Genomic DNA, 23655 nt, shown 5'->3' on the forward strand with positions numbered 1-23655 from the left:
GAATTTTTCTCCATGTTGTGGACTTCAGTGGACTCCAAACGGTTGAAGGTCAAAATGATAGTTTCAGTGCAGCTTCAAAGGGCTTTAAACAATACCAGATGATGAATAAGGCTCTTATCTAGCGAAACGATCGGTCATTTTCTAAAAATAAGATATGCTTTATAAACACAAATGCTCGCCTTGCTCTGTTCTGCGATGTGCGTTCATGACTTCACGTAATATGTAATTACGTTGAAAACATGCACGTTAAACTTTTAAACACTGACTCGGTACTTCCGCCTACGTCAAGCTTGACTTTTCAGCGTAATGACGTATTTCGTGAATCAGCAGAAAAGAACAAGGCGAGTGTTTATAAAGCATATACTTTGTTTTTTAAATGACCAATCCTTATGCTAAATAAGACCCTTATTCATCGTCTGGTATTGTTTAAAGCCCTTTGAAGCTGCACTGAAACTGTCATTTTGACCTTCAACCATTTGTAGTTCATTGAAGCCCACTATATGGAGAAAAATTCTGCAATGTTTTCATCAAAAACCTTAATTTCTTTTCGACTAAAGAAACAAATACATAAACATCTTGGATGGAGTAAATTGTCATGATAATTTATTTTGAAAGTGAACTACTTCTTTCGACCTTAAAATAATGTCTCTAAAAATATTTCAGTGGTAGAACAACTGGACGGATTCCACTCCCGCTGCTTCCTGAGCATCCTCAGTCAGTACACACAACCCCTCCATTCGACAGTTTCATCAGCTTAGTTAATAAATTCATGTGTGCTGCGCTACCCATGAGCTTATAAAGCGACATTATTTATGACACTGGTAACAGACAATTGCGCTTATCACCCACATGGGAGAGCTGTGAGCAAAAAGTTCTAAAGAGTTGCTTTAATTTTGGCCTTCCATCCACACTGAGATTTCATTTATGTAAAAAATGCTCTACAAAGTAGATATATCACGTTTAACACAATAAATACATATAATAGATTAGTACAGAAAGAGTTGTGGATGTTGTACAACGAGAAAGACCTACAGAACAAGCAATGGGCCGTTTGACCTTGTGTGTATTGACTTTTTGCCAATCGAACTAGACTCCAGAGGGATTGTTCTTTCAGTAACCGACCACTTTACACAGTATGCACAAGCATTTGCCTGCAAGGTTCAGAAAGCTCTGACAGTGGCAAAGATCCTTTTTGGTTTGTCATCCATTGAGAGTGGTCTCATTAAGGAGCAACTAAATATGCTTGGTCTCCGAAAATCCAGAACGTCCTCTTACCATCCATAACGGGACCTAAGGTTAAAGCGAAAGATTCTTTCCATGCTTGGAACGCTGAATCCTCTAGGGAAAAGCAGATGGAGTCAACACATTAATCGCTTGGTACATGCATACAACTGTACTAAGAACAAATCAACTAGGTACTCACCGTACTATCTTCTATTTGGAAGGGAGGCTCGTTTGCCAGTGGATGTGTGCTTTGGAACGTCGCCAGATGGAAATGGGGCCAGTAAACATCGACAGTATGTGGAAAGGATGAAATCGAACAGAGAGCCTATCAGCACACAACTTTAAACTATTATTTTACTTAATTATTTTATTTCTTGTTTGTTTATATATTTCAATATTCTTTAATTGAATACCCTTAAAAGTTACTTAAAACTTTTTATTCATTTACGTATCTTAAATTCAGGTTAGTAGTATCAGAGTAGGACATTTTTTATAGTCAAGAGACAAAATAATTGAATCCGGCACCCGCCCTTAAGCAAAGTTTGGGTAACACATTCCAAATAGGGTAGGGGCGCTACACATAGATGTTAGCATTTTCAGACGGTTTAGTAGGGATGAGCAGCTTTTGGAGAACACTAGAATGGACAATGTGCTTTTAAAAATAAAACTCTTGATCGGGAGCAGTATAATTATAATGATACCCCGGATGAGGGATTTCTTGGACAAAATGGGCCCAAAATGTGTCTTAAAATCTTTACGTGTGTGACTGACCAGATTAAGCATCCGACAACTAAAAGTAAGAAATTGACTGACTTTATGAGTATGAACACTGCAGCTCTGTGGCACTGTGTCAGGATTATTATTATTGTTTTTAAATAAGAAGTAAGCTAATTCGAGGAAATACGAAATACCGTTTCGTTGTTTACTGCAGTGGATGGAAGATTAAGTAGCTCGTTTTTTTTTATTTCCTGATTTTAAAACGATAAATTGAAAAACTGACAGACCTAAACAGCATGGCGTATGATAACCTATATGTCATATGAGATATGATAAATGATTATAAATTACTCTGCACAAATGCAGTTTATATTAAACACATTTGAATGTCATATAAATGTGATTTAATCTCGGTCAAAATGAAAAGAAACAACAACAAACAGCAGTGACAAAACAAACCTGACAGAAAGAGACAGCATAAGGCGCTGGCTGTGTGAACTCAGCTTTAAAGTCTGCTGATCATTGTAGGAGCTCAAAAGTAGTAAACCCCAGGTCCAGTAGAGAGCACAGTAAGTCAATTATCCCTGGTTGCCCTATTATCACCTTCACCAGAGAGAGTTCCAGACGGTCTATAGGACATCAGGGGTCTGCTTAACACAAGAAATGCTGACTCAACAACAAACTGAACCCCAGAGTACCTGTTTTAAGCAACCTCCTGCTCTAATGGGTTGAGTGATACGTCTCCCGTAGTAACCACTTAAAACAGGAAACTGGCCTCAGACACACATATAGTCTGACAGACAGACCTCAGAGAGAGAGAGAGAGAGAGAGAAAGAGAGAGAGGGGGCCACACTAGAGGAGGAGCAATGAATGTGAATTCCAGCTGAGCAGGGATAGCATCCGCATTGCTAGACACCTGTAAAAACATCATTTTTCATCCTGGGCTGTGGGGAAAGCAGCAGGCTTAGGTGGAGAGATCACGGGTGGAGTTTTGGTTGGTCTGTACTTGGGAATGATTACGTCCACCACCATAAAGTTCTCACTGAGGTTTTTGCTAAAGGATTTCATTGCGTCCAAGGTCAAAATGATTTTGTTAGGATGTTGGACACCCAATCTGCTTAAACCAGAATGGGTTATGGTGGCGGGTGCAGGTCTAGTGTAACACAGAAGTTTAGTCAATCTTGCCTGTAACACTCTTGCTTTTGAGTGTTTCCAGGACAACTTTGTTTTAGCTAAATATAGAGCCGGCAGGGATTCTCCCGAGCTGGAGGTGACTGCAGCAACTTGATGTACTGTTTTGTGGTTCATTCTGCAAATCTTGCTCGCCGTGTGAGTTGAGTTATTTTGGCTTATATATGTGTCTTTGACCACACAGGAGAAAGGGGATTTCTATAGGTAAACACACAAAACCACAATGTTCCAGATTCTACTGATGATAAACAGCTACTGTGTATGACGTCAATGTGAACCCGGTGAAAAAGTAGATTTACATATTCTTTGGTTTGATTTTTAAGCATGGTTAATTTACTTATGACAGAGCTATGAACTCTGTCAGCTAAAACGTTGGGCAATTAATGTAGTAGGACCTATACTTGGAAAGAAGAGAGGAAGGGACTATGATGAAATTTGTGGAAACCATTTTAAAGGTTGAAATCAAAAGCACCTCACGTCAATTAATTTTATTCGTAACTTTTCAATACATACACTGGCCAGTTGTGGTTGTGACAAGTTGCAGACTCCTTGGAACGTTGTTCCCCTTGATGGGAAACGAGCGGAAAGGTGGGACTAAACATAGGAAAAGATTTTTGAGTCGGGTTGTTCTTTAACCTGTCATTTATAAGGTACCCAATGGACACCTTCCAATGGATTTACCATAGTTCTCACAAAACCTTTGGAGGCTCTTTCAAGTGAGAATATTTGCTTTAACAAGCCCTAAAACCGAACACAGTGTGTCCCCATGCATCTTTTTATCCCTGTGATGTAATTCTATTCTATAATTTACTTATTTACTTTTTTTGGTAAACAGTTTGATATATTTTAGATTGGCAACTTCAATAATGGTCGTAATTAAGCCTTTTTATATTTGTGTTGTATTTGGTGTGGGGTGATGAAAAAATCCTTGAGTCAATTTTGTTTGCAGTTTGTTATGTTTAGTTGCATTGGTTTTGGTAAAAATAAGCTTTGCTACTGAGATCATTGGAGAGCTCTGTAAGCTATATATATATATATATATATATATCACTTATCAAATAAATACTTTATTACTTTAAATACTTTATTTGTCTATTAAAGTGACTGTTCTTTTCCTTTTGTGGTATACTTTTTTTAAACAATGAGTGAGGACTAAACCCATTGTTGTAATGTATGTATCTTAAATTTCATGGTCTTGGCTTACGTTTAGGTCGTGTCATTGTCATGTCACTGTGTCAAGGCTGCTTTAATAAAGTTCATAGGTCAACACCTGGAGAGGTAAACCGGCCATATCGCATCCACCCTTCCTTCTCCACTCCTCTGTGATGGCAAACAGATATGAGAATGAGAAAGAAGGCAGCACAGGTCAAAGGTCATTTTCCTGCTTGTTTGTGACCTGTTACTTACTTTTATTTTTACTTCTCTCCCTTAGTTTCAGATGTTTCGTGCCATCCTTTATGCACAAGTCTTTAAAGTTGACCTTTTTTTTGTAGATGTGTTGATTTTTATACAAAACATGCATTTGTGAGATTTACGAGATCATGAATCAAACATATTCACAAGGTGACTGTTACACCTGCTGAAGAACAACAAAGGTTCTCCAGGGTTTTTTGCTGTAAGATGATTGAGCTGTTCACAATCACTTTAAGAGACCGCTGATTGATCTCAATTACAAACTTTACAGACACTAATGAAGTGTATCTGGTCGTTTCAATCAGGTTTGGTCTCCAAAGACGTAGAAACAGAGAACATAGAAGCTCTCTCATTTGTAATGAGATGAATGAACCACGGGAGGAAAGCGGGACCACTGCAGACGCATTGCTCGCTCTTCTAAAGCTCTTTCACTGGACGAAAAACAGATGTAAGAAAGAAATCTATAATGTGAAGTGATAAGCTGTTGAGGGTTTTACAGTGCTGTTTCTCTTCGGATGACATGTACAGTATCCTGCTATAAGGAATCTCTTGTGTGTGTACGTGTGTGTGTGTGTGTGTGTGTGGTCCCACGAATATAATAAACCAGTAATGTTTTACTTTTTTGATCCCTGTGAGAAAAAACGCTTATAAAGTAAGTGATGTTTATTCGAAAACGTAAAATTGCAGGAAGGTTTGTGTGATGGTTAGGTAATGTAATATACAGTTTGTTTGGTATTAAAATCACTATGTCAAAGCAACCCAACGTGGGTGCATATGTGTAATAAAGGACAAATCCAAGCAAAACCTTTTGGTATGTCCTCATTTGTACAAAAACACTAAACACTGTTAAATAAGTTAAATAAAGTTTTTCAAAATTGTAAAAATTTCCAAAAATTTATTTTAAGGTTGGGGTTAGACTCTGCTGTTTATAGACGTTCCCGTCTGGTCTGTGGTTATTGGTCTGGCTAGTCACTAATAATTTTTATTTATATTAATATTTTATTGCATGAAATTTTTATTAAATTAAGTTAAAACTACTCAACAGTTATTGATTCTTTGTGGAAGTCTACCAGACGTTAAGTTTGGGCCACAGTACGTTTGTTTATGTTGTTTCCGCTGAAAGTGTAACTAGCTGTGTACAGTATAAAAACAATAGAGGTCTACGGAATGTCCTCATTTAAATAGATACAGTAAGTAAACATTATTTTAAAATGAGGAAACGTTAAAGTTTCACCTGAGGAAAGAAATGTCACCGCTTTTTGAAGGAAAACCATTTGAGAGTTAAAACTGCCTGTTTAGTTTGCAATTTATTATTACACATTTCAACACAATGGCTCGAGACCACGTCGCACATTCTCAAAGCTTTTGTTAAAATTCTGCATGTACAGCATCACAGTGGTAAAATATAATCAGCTATTCATGTCAGAACATTGGAATAAGCTTAGACGTAAACTAAGCTTTGTTCATCTTACATTTTTTATCTCTTTATATGCAAACAGCTTGATCAATGCTGTGATAACTACATGATGACAAACAAGACACTTGTCACAAAGTTATGTAGAATACCAAGCTTGCACATGTATGTCACATAATATTTGGCACGCATTTTGGAATGTTTTGGCAACGTTCTTTGTTTCACAAAGCTTCTAAATCGTAAGCCCATAGATAAATCAATGCCGATATGAAGCTGCCATGAGTCAGTGCTGTGGATTTACAAAAAAATAATAGGTGAGCAATACCAGTTTTGACTGGCTTTAAATGGATCTATAAGGCGTTCTGGTATTTGTACTGAATATCTGCAGTAATGTCAAGATTAAATATTACATATTTGTTTTGCTTAAATAGATATATAGATGCATTTTTTTAAATTAGATTTACATAACTACCACAGAAGTATTTGTTTTGCAAACTTTTCTTTAGACTGCACCGTAAATAAAAAATACAGGTAACCATAAATAATAGCACATTCAAACAATGACATAATCATTTCTCGGTGTCATGATTTTTTTTAAATAGCTCATAATGAGAAGTGCCTGCAATGAGTTAATGTCTCTTTCACAGCACATGCTTTACAGTTTATTTTGCAACCAGGGATGAAGAATCCAATCCGCAGCAGTAGAATGTCACTCTTATTGTCTCTGCTCGGTTTCTCGACACAAATGCTCTAGTCTGTGGTCATTTCTTGGTCCCATGGAGTTGTCAAAGATATGGTGCTCATGAGGGAAGGACGCACAAAACAGTACAGGAAAGACACAACAACAGGGAACATAGCGACTGGATGCCTACAAGACAGCTTGAGTATGTTACAGAAGACGGAAACGTTACGGTTGGACTGCAGCGCTTTTAGGTCACAGTTCACACAGATATGAAGCGTCACTGGACACACGAAGACAAAGCTGGGTTTCTCTTGGGATGATGCTCGTGTTAAAGGAATGCCCTGCGTTCAATGCAAGTTAGGCTCAATCGACACCATTTGTGGCATAAGTTATAATGACACAATTTGTCATTATTTATTGAATTGAAATGTATTTTTGGACAAATTATACAGTTGACATATTTAACACATGGAGCTGAACCTAGAGCATTCCTGAAGATCTTTTCCTTGGAAATATTCACTCAAAAATGAAAAATATTTACTCATCTGCATGTGGTTTAAAATCTGTATGTCTTTCTTTCTTCTGCAAAACACAAAAGATATTTTGAAGAATGTTGATAATCGAACAACATTGGCCCCCACTGACTTTCATTGTACGGACACAAAAACCTTGAAAACGGTCCTCAAAATATCTACTTTTGTGTTCCATAAAAGAAAGAGTCATATTTGGACTAACATGGGAGTAAATAAATGAGGTCAACATGGGCTGAACTATCCCAATATCTTCCCCTTTTAAGCTGTAAAATACCCTTATTTTCTAATTCCTCCCTCTCTCATTTATTCCATAAGCGTGTTTTGCTATCGACAACCGCACCCCTCCACCACCATGTCTTCGTAGTTTTTTAACACCACACGTTCCTCCTGGTCCAGGTATAGGAGCGCAATAGGGCTGAGGGAGGTGGGCACGCAGCAGGCCCGCGGCACGGCTCCGTTCACAGAGTTCACCAGCGTCTGCACCATAGCATGGCTGGAAGAATTCATATGGTCAGCCAGTGGGAAGCGGCACTCTCCGAGACAAAAGAAAGCATCGTAACCGGACGGCGCCACGATCCATTTATTCCAGCCTACATCTTTGAAGTCCACATACAGCGGGTGTCGACGGCAGCGTGCCCGGGAGAGGCGTTTGAGCTTCGCCGCCCTCCCTCCATTGCGTTTCACCCGTCTTTCATTCCATCCCCCCTGCCAGTCTGCATCCGAGCCCTGACCTCTGTTTGCTCTAAACCTGCCCCCAGTCCATCTGCCCCTGCCTCTTCTGCCCACGGGGATCCTCTTTTTGAGGGAGCCAAATGGTTTGCTGCGGCCATCGTGACTGTACGTTACCAGTAGGGGTCTCTCATTCGCCCAGCTGGGCTCATCCTGCTCCGTTGACCTGCGCACACGCAGATGTCTCTCTGTCAGAAGGCTGCTGTTGTCTGTAACAACATCCAGAACGAAAGACAGGCTCCCTGACTTTTTAGATATGCTCTTAAAAACATCTCCATGGAGGGGGAAGGTTTCCCAGAGTCCAGGTTTTTTTTTATCTCCGGTCAATCGACGTGAATAGAGGAGTTTGGGATTCGAAGCAGGGTCACCGCTGGAGAGATAAAGATCGACCACATGAGAACTTCCATGCGATCCTTCGTGCATGAAGCGTAGCTCTGCCGACACAACGCTTTCATCTGATGGAATGGAAGAGAGATTGAAGCCGATATGAATGCTGTCAACCGGTCCTTTCTTCTCTTCTGTAGTACTCTGTAGATCTGTTGACTCTGTAGATGACAAGAAAAAAAAGAGACAGAAAGTTCTTAAGTTGTAAAATACTTTTCCCTTCATGTTCCAACACCTCCCCTATCTGGCTGCCCCGGATAATGACATAATTGTCTAACTAAATAATAATTGCACATGATTTTCTGGGAGCACTTTAAAAAATAGCCTATGTTCTTCTTAACCTGTTCCAAGGTGTCTACAACCACACCAAGATTGAAGTGAAAAACCTTAGAACATCAGAATCCACAGGTAGCATTTTCAATCACCATATATTGAACTGACTTCCACACATTTCTGTGGTTTGTTCGTGTTTAACCTTTACAACTGTCAAGAGATTTACAGTTTTCCATGACCTGCAATAACTGCTCATACCTGTGTGGTGAAAGCATCGGACCGTGTTGGCTCCTTGCACATGCTGGGAGGGGTAGCTAAATGCCGGCTCTTCAATTAGATGAAACTGTTGAGTGTGAAATCGATACAAGTCTAAAAGGTACCCGGGCACTCGCGCCTGCAGACTGGGATTGGGGTGTGACTGTAGACCCAGGCGGGTCAGCAGAAGCTTCTGAATGGTGTGGGCCAAACTGGGCTCCAGAGAGTTGACCAGGTTTCCATTAGTCTGACTGGGACCCCCCTGGTGACCTGATAAGGCGTGAGGTAGCAGCAGGATCATCAGAAGCAGTAGGCTAGCAGGGAACATGTTGGAACTGGGGACAGAAAGGTAAAGAGAAGAGACTTTTTTTAAAGATATGGAAAAACAATAATAGAAGCTTGAACATTTCCAAAGTTAGTTTATTTGTAAAAAAACACTGTTCACATGTCTCAATTTCCTGTAAGACCAACACATGAACAATTTAAGAACAGCTCATGACCAGCTTACACCAGCACAAACCAGCTACCATGCTCTGGCCTATGCTGTTTTTTTCCACAGGGTTGAGCACTTGTGGTTGAATTATCAAACAACAACTTCTTAATAGTAGATGTAAACAGGGCTAAACACGTCTCAAATGCCAAATGCTCTGAAGAAACAGCTTCAACTTGTTTTCATGTCCAATTGACCAGAATAGTACTCAAAGCATATTTTTAGGTCTGGTCCTTCTGCCATGTTCCCTTGTTTTGTCATATATTAAGTGATTTAAGGCTAACGGTCCGGTTTGATACATACAACGGTTAGAAACCATCGCTCTGTGTCTTTGTTGTTGATCTACTGGTTTTTGCTGTTTTGGTCACAGTAATGGCAAAAACAGCATCACGGGGCACTGAAGTAGTTTTACAGAGATTATGGCCTGACGGTGTTTGATTTAGAGGTCCACGATAGGCCTGTAAGACCAATTCATTAGGCCTGTGTCTCACCAGTTGATTCAGCTGACAAATGAAGGTAATCCACTACATCATTGTTTGTGCCAGGCTTTCTGGAAAAGCACATCTTTAATGTATATGTATTCTTAACGCTGATAGACCAAAAGCAACGATCTCAAACGAAACAAAATGACTTAAAATATTGAGTCTTGTTTTCCCAATGAACCAACAAATAAATAAATAATACAATAAAAAATTAAAGTTTATGTTTGAAACAAGACAAAACATCTGCCAATGGGTTAAGAGAAACAATATATTTTGACCTCTTTGTAAAGTACTTTACTCTTAAGTTCTTCGCTTAGCTACGCAAGTCAATGAATCCTGATTTAAGAATCTAGAAATTTGTACTGGAAAACAAGATAAAAATACTAAGATTTTTTTTCCTTGTTGTATAAGCTTATCTGCTGAAATACCTTGGTCCGGCTGGTCAGTCAGGACACACTTGTTTTCAGCCAAACTGGTTTCCTCTTGTAGTTTCTTAAAATCGATCCAAAGTAACAATAGTGTTATGCCTTTGAAAGCTTAGATATCCTGCCTTTCAATATCATCTAATACAGTAATTACATACCGTGATCCTCAGTCAACCCTGCTGTTCCCATTAACCCTCTGTTTTTGAATCCCCATAATCCTTTAAGTGCCTTTTTCAAATAAGTACTTTGGTGGGGTTTAACACAGGTATAAGTGCTTATATGAGAAAGGAGGTACTGAAGCACAAGGATTACACTGTTAAATTGCTTGAAGAAAAATAACACACGTAAAGCTCACCTTTTTACTAATTTCTATTGTAAATACATAATTGTCTTAGAACGTTCATAGGTCCAAAGAGCTTATTTATTCGTCAATAAAGCTTAGAGCTTATTTATTCATCAAAAATAGGAAAAATATATTGTATATACTGTAGTGTATATATTTTTTTAAAATAAAGATAAACCTTTAAAAGTAGCTGGGTCGCATGGCGATAAATCAAGCACATTAACAGAAGCCAGGACTGGAACACAACCTTGCATTTAACACAGACACAATGTTCTTTTGATCTACAGTCGGCTCAAGTCAAGACATGCAGGGCCTCGTTTGCTCTTGGTCTCTTGGTCTTGGAATCTTTGTTTGCTCCAAACCACAGGTGTTAAAGGTGCTGTCAGTTACGGGAGAAGAAGACCTCCCACTGTCCTCTAAGCCCCTCCCTCACGTTCATTCACCAAACTCCAGCCAAATCCACAGAGGACACACAGGATGAGATGCTTGGCCCACGCCCACAGCATCCGGCAGTAAAGTAGATTAAGTGGCTATCATCCATCTACTAGATTGTTCGCCCAGTGGGACATCACGGAGGTGTAACTTACAGACAGAGCGGATCTCCTGATCCCCTCCTCCCTCATGGTTCGCTTTCACCCTACATGTGTGTGATGGTCCCGGTGATTGAATTCGCCACACGTAATCACTTCCTCAACGGAGAGAGGGGCGGAGAGAAGCGTTTATTAGATTTCAGAATGACCCCAGAACAGACTTGAGGGTGACCCCAGCAGACGAAAGCCAGCCAGACTCGTGCCATTACCAGAACAATGTGACCTATGACCTGAGAGTTTAGAGGGCGTTTCTCTTTTTTTGTACCCTCTTATCTTTTTGAGCCTGTTTGCCGTCTTTCTCTTTTGTGGTCTCTCTCCTCCATCTTTTTCCTATTTTTATTTCTTCTTATCAGTTCCCTTCCTGTTAGGCATGACTGAAATTGATATATTGTTACAGACCTCCATAGTTCTAGGAAAGGCCAGTTATCGTTCCCTTGTGTTATTCCCCTGTATTTTCACCCAGAAGTCAACAGCGCGGGGCCGTAAGGGTCATGCAGCCTCTGCTCGTTGCTGATTTATCCCCCGGTGTCTTCATGTTTCACGTTTTACTCCGTACCTCCATCCCTCTGCTCTCCTTTCCTGTTGTTCTTCCTTTTGTTCATTTCCCAGACTGCTGTATCTAGCTTAGGCTACTTTCTTTCGTCCACCTTTCATTTGTCATCTATATCTTCAAGGAAATGTAACCAAATGAATTCTGTCATTTACAATTTCTCATGTCGTTCTTTCTTCTGTAGCATGTTTTTCATGCTGTATAAATACAGGGAACTTCTGAAGCCAAATGACAGCTTTGTATGAGAAACATACAGCAAAAAACAGTTGTTATTTAACAAAAATCGTATTTGTGTATTGTTTTCTTTGGTATGCGTGTTCATTACTTATTTTTTCACATTTGTTAGTAGATATTTATTTGGAGATAGTTGATCTAGTTTACTGTCAAGATGTATTTTAAAACTTTTGTTTCTTAAACACAAAAGGTTCTAAACACCAATGCCATGAAAAAAACTTTTTGGTTCCATGACTGAACGAAAAATTAGTTGTTTATATCACATCTGTTTTGAGAGTGCACGACAAAGAAACTGAATCAGAAACTGAATCAGAAACCGAATCAGAAAGGTATAAAGGAACTGAATCAAAAACTGAATCAGAAAGGTTCAAAGAAACTGAATTAGAAACTGAATCAGAAAGGTTCAAAGAAACTGAAACAGAAACGTAATCTGAAATGTTTAAAGAAACTGAATCAGGATGGTTTAAAGAAACTGAATCAGGAACTGAATCAGAAAGTTTCAAAGAAACTAAATCAGAAACTGAATCAGAAAGGTTCAAAGAAACTGAATTAGAAACTGAATCAGAAAGGTTCAAAGAAACTGAAACAGATACGTAATCTGAAATGTTTAAAGAAACTGAATCAGGATGGTTTAAAGAAACTGAATCAGGAACTGAATCAGAAAGGTTTAAAGAAACTGAATCAGAATGGTTCAAAGAAACTAAATCAGAACGTTTGAAAAATAAAAACTGAATCAGAAAGGTTCAAAGAAACTGAAACAGATACGTAATCTGAAATGTTTAAAGAAACTGAATCAGGATGGTTTAAAGAAACTGAATCAGGAACTGAATCAGAAAGGTTTAAAGAAACTGAATCAGAATGGTTCAAAGAAACTAAATCAGAACGGTTGAAAAATAAAAACTGAATCAGAAAGGTTCAAAGAAACTGAAACAGAAACGTAATCTGAAATGTTTAAAGAAATTGAATCAGGATGGTTTAAAGAAACTGAAGCAGGAACTGAATCAGAAAGGTTTAAAGAAACTGAATCAGCATGGTTCAAAGAAACTAAATCAGAACGGTTGAAAAATAAAAACTGAGTCAGAAAGGTTCAAAGAAACTGAACCAGAAACTGAATCAGAAAGGTTTAAAGAAACTGAATCAGAAACTGAATCAGAAAGGTTCAAAGAAACTGAATCAGGAACTGAATCAGAAAGGTTCAAAGAAACTGAACCAGGAACTGAATCAGAAAGGTTCAAAGAAACTGAATCAGAAACTGAATCAGAAAGGTTCAAAGAAACTGAATCAGGAACTGAATCAGAAAGGTTCAAAGAAACTGAACCAGGAACTGAATCAGAAAGGTTCAAAGAAACTGAATCAGAAACTGAATCAAAAATGTTCAAAGAAACTAAATCAGAACGGTTGAAAAATAAAAATTGAATCAGAAACTGAATCAGAAATGTTTAAAGAAACGGAATCAGAAAGGTTCTTCAGATGTTAGTGGCTCTGCTTCTGCATGGAACCATTCAGCCAAAATAAATTCTTCCACGGCATCAACTTTATTTTTAAGGGTGTATGTTTTCAGAGAAGTTCATATAGGCCCCTTTGACGATTCTTTTGTGGTACTTTTGCATCTTTTTATAGCTTGAAAACTCCAGTAGCTATTTATTGTAATTTCACAGAAAATAAAAATCTGTACAATCAACAGCCTTTCTCCTTTTGTTTTCCTCAGAAGAAAAGCAGTCACACAGGCTTTTACACAAAGGGACATGGTGGTGAGTAAACAATGACAGAAGTTTCATATTTCTTTAAAAAAAACTTTCTAAAAGTAAAGCGAATCCAGTTTTGGATGCAAACTCATTTCCCCCCAAATCTTGACTGCTGTGGGCACATGAGAAGTCACAGATGGTGAGTGCTGTGCCTCTGTTCTGCTGCATTAAGGAGATGAAATCATTAGAAAAATATTGCAGGTAGCCCGCAGGTCGGTTTTATTGGACTATATTAGCAAAGAACTGTAATTTATGCCAGCTGGGCCGATTAAGAGATAATGACAGATGGCTCAGACCTCAGTTTGTGCCCTATAAAATGATGTAGAAGAATCCTTTGTGACCGCATTCAGGTTTGTTCATGTATGCACGCATACATACACTTGCCTAAGTCGGTTACACACACTAGAAGGCAAAAATACAGACAGAAACACACTTTATAGTCTGTTTGCCAAAGGTTTAGAACGTTTAAAGTGGTCTACATGGACGAGTACAGTAGACCAGACAAGAATTTCCTCCCAGAATCCCTCACACAACATTAACAGTGCAAACCTTCAGTTTTAATATCAGCTTGTCAGGTTTGGAAATACTGAAGACTAAATTATCATCTTACATCTCCGGTGAAGCAAACATCTTAGATGGTCTGATCTTAGATGGTTTGCTGGTTTTAGCGAGGTTTTGGGCACTTTTCATAATAAATCATTAAAACAACAAAAAAGATAAGTTTTTCTGTAGAATGTATGTTTATCATATTTGAGTACAGTGTTTGTATTTTGCTTTTAGATTTTTACCCATACATTTAGTTCTTTAAGCGGCTGCATTTAGCTCTCTACCAGACCCTCCTATACATACTTGCCTCACTTTTACTGCGATCACCAGCTGATAGATAGTCAGCCACACAACACGGATATCATGTCAGTTCAAAAGTCATTCATGGGAACAGTGTGGCGTGTGGCGTGTGCCGTGCGGAAAACTGACTACTGTTTGATTTGTGTAAACACTGACTGGCCTGTTTTACATGCTGTGATGCAGCATCTTCTGACATTGGATGTGAATTTTTTGCACAAAGACAGTCTGTAAGGAGCTGGTGTGGAATGTGATATGTTCAGGTGTTTTTGAGTTGGTCTTGTTTGAGTTGATTGATCTGATGTCAGTCTTAGAGTTAAAGGAACAGATCACCCAAAAATGAAAATTCTGTCTTCATTTACTCACTCATCTGTAGACATTTCTTTTTTCTGATGAACACAGAGAAAGATTTTTTTAAAGAATTTATTTAATGTGGCCACCATAGATTACCATAGGAAAAATTGCTTTATAAATGTCTTTACTCTGTTGAAGAAGATATTTTGAAGTATGTAGCAAAAGATAACAGTTCTGGGCCACTTTTGACTGCAGTTGTATTTTTTTCTACTATGGTAGTCAATGTTGGCCAAGAACTTTTGGTTATCAGCATTCTTCCAAATTTTTCTGTGTTCATCAGAACAAAGAAATTTACACAGATTTGATACAGGTCGAGAGTAGGTAAACGATGACAGAATGTTCTTTTAGGGTGAATAGTCCCTTTAAAGCACAATTTAGCTGGTACAAATATGTGAGACTGAACACAAGTGATATCTTTATAAAATCAATTTTTAATTTTAATTAAGATTTTTCCTATGAGAAACAGATGAACGACCACAGAATAGAATCCCACCCAAGTCTTCCCTAGAGTTACACAAAATTTTTGCCAAAAATTTGCTCTCACAATCACAAATCTGAGATGTTGGGATCTCAAGAATTTCTTATTAAATCTGATCTATCCTCTCTTTCTTTCTCTATATTCTTGCGGTGTGTCCAAAAATAATCAATTTTTTTTATTTGTCTCCTTCATCATTTTTGAACAAACACCTGAAACAAAGTTTCAATCAAAACTGAGAGATCAATAAAACTATACCATTGTAGCATTAGAGCGCAAGCATTCCTGTGGGTTATATTACAAGCTTTGATGTATTCTGCCATAAGGGGTTTGGTGTGCGTGTGTCGTACTCACGTCCAGGTGAAGTGGGAGGTGTGCAGATTCCATGGTTTGTCCTTGAGCTCCAGCGTTACAGACCCTCTCTTCTCATTCGCTCTTGATGACGCTCGTGGGCACTGTCTCTCTCTTCCGCGGTCTCCTGGTTAGCAAATGTCTATGACTGAATAAAGCGGTTTAGGAGCGGGACAGCACTCATCCTGTTGTGAGTGTGAGAGAATTGCTCTCTTAAAAAAAATATCCACCGGCTTCCCTCTGGCTGGCCGACCTGTGCTCCCCCTCACCTCGCTACAGCAGCCCGAATTCACAGGGCTGTTGTGGTCTCCACACCTCCACCGGCAGAACTTTTATGCCAACGAAATTCCCTCTTGTCGCTGACTGTCTTCCTTCCCTTCTGAATCTGTCTGTCCTGCTCTTTTGAGCTCTCCTCCTATTTTCCTCTCTCTCTCTCTCTCTCTCTCTCTCCCTTACCAGCTGTTAAACTCAGTTAAACTCTAATTGACTTTCCTGTCCATTCGGATCCTCCCCGATAGTGATGTCATCCGTGCCCCCCTCCCTCTCTCCACCCCTTCCCCAAACCTTCAGCGCACACACACAAACACAGATAAGGTCAGGGCTGCTTTGGATACACAGAACGGGTCAGACTGCCATTTACAACTTTACATATTGGTCTAAATGTTTCTTTCATGGGAAACAGGAAAAAAATCAAAGATAACGTCGAGCTCACAATGGGCGGCACGACCGGTTGATCTGACAGTATCTGGAAAAGTGTTTATTCTGGAGGGTGTCATGAAGGTGAAAGAGAACTAATGATGATATGAGATTCATTCTCTGTCATTGGTGCGAAAGAATTGCCAGAGGGTGCCAGGAAAACACATCTATCACCAGAAAGTGAGTGAAAGCGAGAGAGAGCGGGGCACAAAGATAATGAGAGCAAAACCAACGCAAACGAAAGCGAGAGAGAACAAGGTGCGCTCGTCCTTCTGGTGTGGTGGACCGCATTGGTATGCATCTGGCAGGGCAATGAGAAAATGTCTATAACCTCGCAAATGTTGTCTGACAGATTGGATTGCATCTGTTGAATCAGTTGAAACGTCCCCCTCAACACACACACCACCCTCTCAAAACACAGAGAAACTTTAATTTCTCATTTTGTGAGGTTTGGAAGTCAGTAGTTGTCAGCAGATGGGTCACAGATTTGATCTTGTAGGGTCACGGATAAATGCAACAAATAAAATACAACAGACCAAATACTGTTAATTTGGTTTGGTCCTGATCTAGCTGGAAAGTCAATGGGGGCTTATTTTGAAGTGAGCTACTTTAACCAGCGTGATCTGTCCAATGACTCTTGCGCCGAGATTTCCAGGATAAAGGGACATCCTCATGTCATTCCAAACCCTGTATGATGTTTTTCTTCTGCAGAACACAAAAGACGATATTTAGAAAAATGTTGGCAACCGTGCAAATTTGGACCATGTTGGCTTCCATTGTATGAACACAAAGCCACTGAGACATTTCTCAAAATATCTTCTTTTGTGTTCCACAGAAGAGTCATGTACAGGTTTGATCAACCTGAGGATGAAAATGAAGACAATTTTGTCAGCATTTCAGAAAAGGAACACACAACCAACCCTACTTAAAATATGAACAGTTTTGCTCGACTAAAAAAACATACCCAATCAAATAGACAAGTGTTATATGAATGACTTTGCAATGTAGAAATAAAAAGGAAGGAAAGACAGCAAGACTACTGTTGGATGATAAAACGAGGGTCTTCCTGTGGAGAGCTTCTGGTTGATGTTCACACTCAGCATTAGAAAGAGTTCAGAGAGAGAGACAGATATCATCGCCCTCGCATTTCCTTCGTCGAGTCGGGAGAGTCCTCTACATTCCGTTACGGGTGGAGCATCCTGAATTAATTCATTTATTTATTGGACATGGTGTCCTAATACAGATCTGTGCAAATTAATTCACATACTCTGTCTCGCTCTGTGTTGTGGCATGCTGTTTGTGGCTTGTGTTTGTGTTTTGCAAGAAAATGACATAAATACATAACCAAATGCAATCCTCAAATGTCATAGGACGTATTTCTTCTTATTCTCTTAGGAAACTCTCTTGTCGGTTTATCACCATCTGGCCATCGAATACGCTTTAATTGTCAGTTCTGCCATATTGAATAACACTTCAGATTCCATTAAATTACTCATCATTGCCGTATTAGGTCACCAGATGAGATTCGCTGTTTCACTATGACAATGTGACACCGCTCCAAAACCATGATCTTATTTCATCTTCTCTTCTGTGTTCTCCAGTTACCTTTCTCTCTATCTGATCTCGCTCAGATGTCAAACACCAAGTGTTCTCATTCACTTTAACCTCTACTGTCTGAGAAGAGTAAATGCTGGTATGAGACACTGCGCATTGATACAAACTAACTCGAAGCAAAAGGTGAAGGACTCTCATTCTTCTCTAATCGTGACAAACAAATCTGTTTGCTCAGGTGCCTGTACTTGGAGTTAATGTGAAACAGAAGCAGTTTACACAACGTTTTAAATAAATAGGCCCTGTTGTTTGTCAAATCAATATATAGGGTGTTGTTGTTAAAGTTCAAAAATGAATATTATTTTATCATTTACTCAGCCTCCTGTCATTCCAATCCTGTATGACTTACTTTCTTCTGCAGAACACAGAAGATATTTTGAAGGATGTTGGTAACTATACAACAGCCACCATTTACTTCCAGTCTATGGATGCATAAGACAAGACATTTCTCAAAATATCTTTTCCAGTAAATTCTCTCCCTCCTCAACGCAAACATGAGTTGGCTTTGCATTTGATAGAAATTCCAAAGTGCATTCTGAGATAAGATTCCTTTCTCGTTAGTTCATTGTTTGCTGAAAGAGAGAGAGAGTGAGGTAGAGAGAGAGTGAGAGAGCAAGAAAGAAAGACAGCAAGTGTGATGAGATTAAGATGGGGGCCTCCATTGCCTCATTCTCAGTCGACCTGCTCTTTCGGTAAGAGCCGACCAGCTTCCTCTGAGTGTTAATCGCTGTTCTGCAGAGTATACTTGGCAAGAATTCACTCTCTGGATTACATGATAAAACACTGCTGGCCATCACAGATATATAAAGACACACACACACACACATACACACATATTGAGCTGTGCTGATACTTTGTCCCCCCTCCAGAACACATTCCAGTGATATCATCAGCCTTAATGTTTAAGACAAGATTTTCACTTGAGTAAATGTGCACCAGTATGTGTGTAGGTGTGTGTGTGTGTGTGTGTAGGTAAATATGTGATGCATTTTGTCCTGTTTTTTCATCATTGCAGTGATTTTGCCAGTAATCTGTCAGACCAGTTGGTTTAGATATGACAAACTGTGTAATGCTTGATTTTATACAGCCTAGATATATTATATATATGAGCCATAAATAAATGTAATAATTAAATATTTATTTATTTCACTTGTCACTCTTTAAATATATTTATTTTATGATTAATTATTTCTTTTTTTATGTTAACTTGTAAATATCTACATGATCCTAAAGTTTATTGACCAATTTCGTATTTATGCAGATGACTAGCATTAATATTCGTTGTTTGTTCATTTTGGTGGAAAGAGTTATTGTTGTAATTGTGTGTATGCTTTGAAAACATTTAATAAAAGTTGAACAAAAAAGAGAGATTGATCCCAGTTCGTTTGAGAATGAGGGTGAGTACGATGACAGTTTAATTTTAGTGTGAGCTATTCTTTTACGATCACGAGAAACACATTAAGTGTGTCAACACACACACTAATCCTATATTCTTATCTCAACAGCCCTTCTTACCTTAACGTGATTAACATTCTCACCACTCAGATAATGTTTACCCCAAATAAATCTCGCATTGTATAATATTGCCAAGAAAACTGTTAAATTACAGTTAAACTGTTTAACTGCTTCACACTCTGATAAGAGCCCCAATCAGATGTCATATATTGTAAGTACCTGTCATTAAAGTGATATCACTTGTCACTTCAACACTCAACATGACCCAAATAATCTAGAGCTGTTTGCTTGAGCTGATACACAACCATTATGCTGATATGGTACATTATGCTTTTGTTGCTTGAGCACCACTTCACTTTTTTTTACTATATTTGTGTGCATGTGTGCGTGCGCGTTGATGTCATAAACAACCCTTGTGCAAAGATTTTTTTTTAACTATCAGTATATTAAATCATTTGATATATATTTGAATAGAATCGTCAACAATATAAACTCTTGGTTCAAATATATGGAAATGTATAATTTAATATATTCTCATATATTTTGGTTTCGTAACTGGACGACAAACTCCAGTTTCGTCTCGCAATTAACTCAAACTAACCCTGTTTATTACCATTACAGGCAACAGGCAAACACACCGTAAAGCATCGGCCAGCCCCAAGGGCCCGTGCAGATGGGGCCCAGGGGTCGGAAAACGAGATGGAGGGGTTTTTAAAAGAAGAGGAAGATTAGGACTAACAGGAAGCGTGCTCTCCGCCGCTCATGTAAACGCGTCTGGACGTCTGAAATAAATAAATCGGCCTTGTGGGAGACGTCCATGCCAGTGGTGGAATTTATCCTGCGAAAAAGAAAGTCACATCCATGAATACACACACTCAAGGGCTCCAGAATCCAAACAGGAACACCTGTGATCCCCTCCACCCCATCCATGCTTCGTCTCCATGCCAACCAACTGTATTGTGTGTAAACAGTTTATAGTAGACAACGGGACTGAGAGATTGGAAGGTTTGCGTAGAGGAAGGACAAAATAGCGCTTTGGGATGTGGAACAGTGCAACGGGCAGTTCAGCTGAAGTTCCAGAGGGAAAATGCGTGGAAGTGTTAATGTTCAATTTATCAGAGTGAGTCAGGTAAGAAAATGTGATGCACATGTTTTCCTGTTAAAGGAACGATGGCATTAGTCACGTTTTATAATAAACCAATGTGAAAGTATATTTGGGGAAGAAATCAAATAATCAAAATCCCATAGACATCGACTGTAAACGGTTATTAATGTAGACTATAATTTCCATCTGTATGGCCCAATACAGAGTTGACAAAGTTTTTTTACTTCAATGTGTAATGTTATTATAAACTCTGTAGAGACTTTAGACTCTTGCTAAAAGAACAAATCTTTAGTCTGTATATTTACTAATGGGTGGCCCAAAAGCTGCCATTTGATATTAGGGAGATTTAGTTTGCTTGGTAAATAAAAAAAGACTCAGAACTGTCGTCCTTTAACATGAATAAATAATTCAATAAAAAATCTTTTGAACTTTGCTTAGTAACTACATTAGTGCCCAAAAGTGATGTATACGGGCATAGTATCTGCTTTCCAATGCACCCTCTGGTTAGAGTAAACCATCAAAATATGTTGTGTATACAAAATGGGGAAACACTACATTTTTTTAAAGGTATTTATTGGACAAAATTATTTTACAAAAGGCCAAACTACATCGTATGTCATTTTAGACTTTGTACATGTGTTATGTGTAGTTTTTGCCAAGCCCCCTTAAATTCTAGTCAAAACTGAACTTCAGTTTGTGCTCCAAACACAAAACAAAAACACCTGTGCTACATGTAAACAACAGTTTTAATCCATCTTTAATAAATATTTGAATAAACAGCGAAGACGATAATAGTCCAAAGTTGGACATCTCTTTTGGCCCAGCGACCATCACTTCATCATTTCAATGGTGAATAGAAAAAATGCTTAATTTCAGTCTCAAATCCTGAATCTCCTATACGGTGTGATCTGATGACACATGCATTGAGCTGCGAGTGAAAACGTCCGTCAGATCATTTCAAGTGAAGAAGCGGATGTTTCATCCGCAGATGGTGGGATAAAATACAACCGAGATAGACATTATGACAGAGCACCTCGCAAGGTTGTAATTCATATGGGGTATGAATGTACAAGAGAGGCTCTGGATGTGTTATTTATGTCCAGTGCAAAGGCAAGGCCATGATCCAGCCCAGATGTGAAAGGGTCATTGAGGAATTTCAGGAAAGAGGCCTGCAGGTGCTCACGTTCTCACTCGCACCACCTGCACCCTGTTCCTCTCTCTGTCATTGTCAAGGGTCAGCTAGAAGACCTCGGAAGGGTCAAATTCAAAACCCCATGCTGTATGTTGCGTGTAATTGGAATAAAGTAAACTTCTGTATTGTTACATAAATCTTAATGGTTGCATTCAAAGACAGAATAATGCTCCGTTCAACCTGCAAACATTGGCTGGGTAACAAAAACAAACAAGGGTTAAATGTCAAGTGTTTGGAATTTAGTGGCATCTAGTGGTGGGGTTGCGAATTGCCACCAATGGCTCACTCCAATTGTCCCTTTGGAAGAACAACGGTGGCTGTCACAGGACTAAGAAGCCATGACGTTTTCACTTCTTTGCCAAAGGAGATACATATTTATGAAACGCCTTTAAACACATTTAACGTACCTTTAAGCATGTAGTTTCAAGATTGGTGCATGTTGTCATAAAATCAGATTGGCTTTTAAAACTGTTGCATTTAGTCTTTGCTTGTGTCACTTTTTGTGTTACACAACACACATTTATCATCCGTCAAAAATACAGAAACAATGGCAAACTTTAGTCATTAGTTTCTGTAAAATCTGTTTTAATACTGACTTCCATTAACTGGATCTCGAAAATTCCAAATCCAACTTCACTTTTAATAGCACACAGCGTGAGATCGCATGCTGTTGTGCTTTAGCTCAACATAACATCTCAAGTTTTGCTTTGTGCGGTTTGTTGGTTTTATAGCTTAAGGACTCCAAATTTACATGAAATTACACACTGAAAGGAATTCAAAGGCTAGGGTTTGGGATCCAGGGTCTTGCTCATCTGAAATCAGTGTGTTTGTGTGTGCGTGTATATGCATATCTGTGTACGTCTTCTGTTCTTTATCTAGGCCCCGTGTTTATTCAGATTCAGACTCACTGATAGCATCAGTAAATACGCTGGCCAAAAGAGACGTGCCCTGGGACCCCGCCAGCCCACCCCTTCATCTCCTTTCCTCTCTACCTCTTTATCCTTCCTCCACTTTGCCTCCTTCCGATCTCCCCCTTAATCATCCGTCGCTCCCCCCCCCTTCCTCCAAAAAGCGTTCCTCTCTGGAGAACACGCAGATCCAGGTCCTAATCATCTCCTCAATTCTTAAGATGAATCTCACTGTTCTTCCTTTTCTCCCCCACTGTAATGATTTGACGACACAGAACAGACAAAGTCAGGTCGGCCCCTGCTTAATTTGGGCGAGGGACGGAAGCAGCAACGTCCCACGGTGACTCTGCTATGAGCCGGACCGATGATGACTCACCCGCTTTGGCTGATGAAGGTTGGTGACCCCAATTTACGAGAGGGAGGAGAGATGGGCAGTCACGTCTACGTCAGCTGCTCGCCTAAATGGTGTGTGTCCTTGTTGTGACTGACATAAATCAAGAATGGAGGAGAAGAAGGGGGAGGAAGTGAAAAGGAGAGAGAGGCAACAGTGGCATGTGTTGGAGGAGATGTTGGAAGTTAAGTTATTATAACGGGAGACCAGGGCAGGTTTTCACATAGGTTTCAAACATTTCAAACATCAACCCTTTCCTAAATTGCAATATATATTAAAATCTACTTATATATTTTATCATGTAGCCATATTTTCTAATTTATATAACTGAATTCCTGTTATCAATATTTTCTCATAGCTTTTATGCAAACTATAATAAAATCACATTGAAATGCATAAAAAATGCATTCAGACATTCAGAAGTAGGTTTTTAAAGAAATGGGCTTACAATACAATTTTAGCCTGGAGTAAAATAGTGACAACTTGTCCCAGTCTTATTCATGTTTGACTCCCACATGCCTAATAACGACACTCTTGGACACTATGCAGAAAGATAAAGATCATTGTAAGAGACCGAGGGGCATTACTGCAATGTAACAG

General features: G+C 39.0%; 1 protein-coding gene across 1 annotated transcript; it reads right to left on the reverse strand.

The window, feature by feature from the left end:
• Positions 1–5833: 5833 nt before the first annotated feature.
• Positions 5834–16127, reverse strand: bmp16 (bone morphogenetic protein 16). Its single transcript, XM_056766695.1, has 3 exons — positions 15701–16127; positions 8819–9150; positions 5834–8448 (listed from the first exon to the last, which is right to left on the reverse strand). The coding sequence occupies exons 2-3, from the start codon at positions 9141–9143 to the stop codon at positions 7499–7501; spliced, it is 1275 nt and encodes a 424-aa protein (XP_056622673.1). The 5' UTR covers positions 9144–9150; positions 15701–16127; the 3' UTR covers positions 5834–7498.
• Positions 16128–23655: the final 7528 nt, after the last annotated feature.

Source organism: Triplophysa dalaica, chromosome 14, assembly GCF_015846415.1.
Source record: "Triplophysa dalaica isolate WHDGS20190420 chromosome 14, ASM1584641v1, whole genome shotgun sequence".
Lineage (NCBI taxonomy): Eukaryota > Metazoa > Chordata > Actinopteri > Cypriniformes > Nemacheilidae > Triplophysa > Triplophysa dalaica.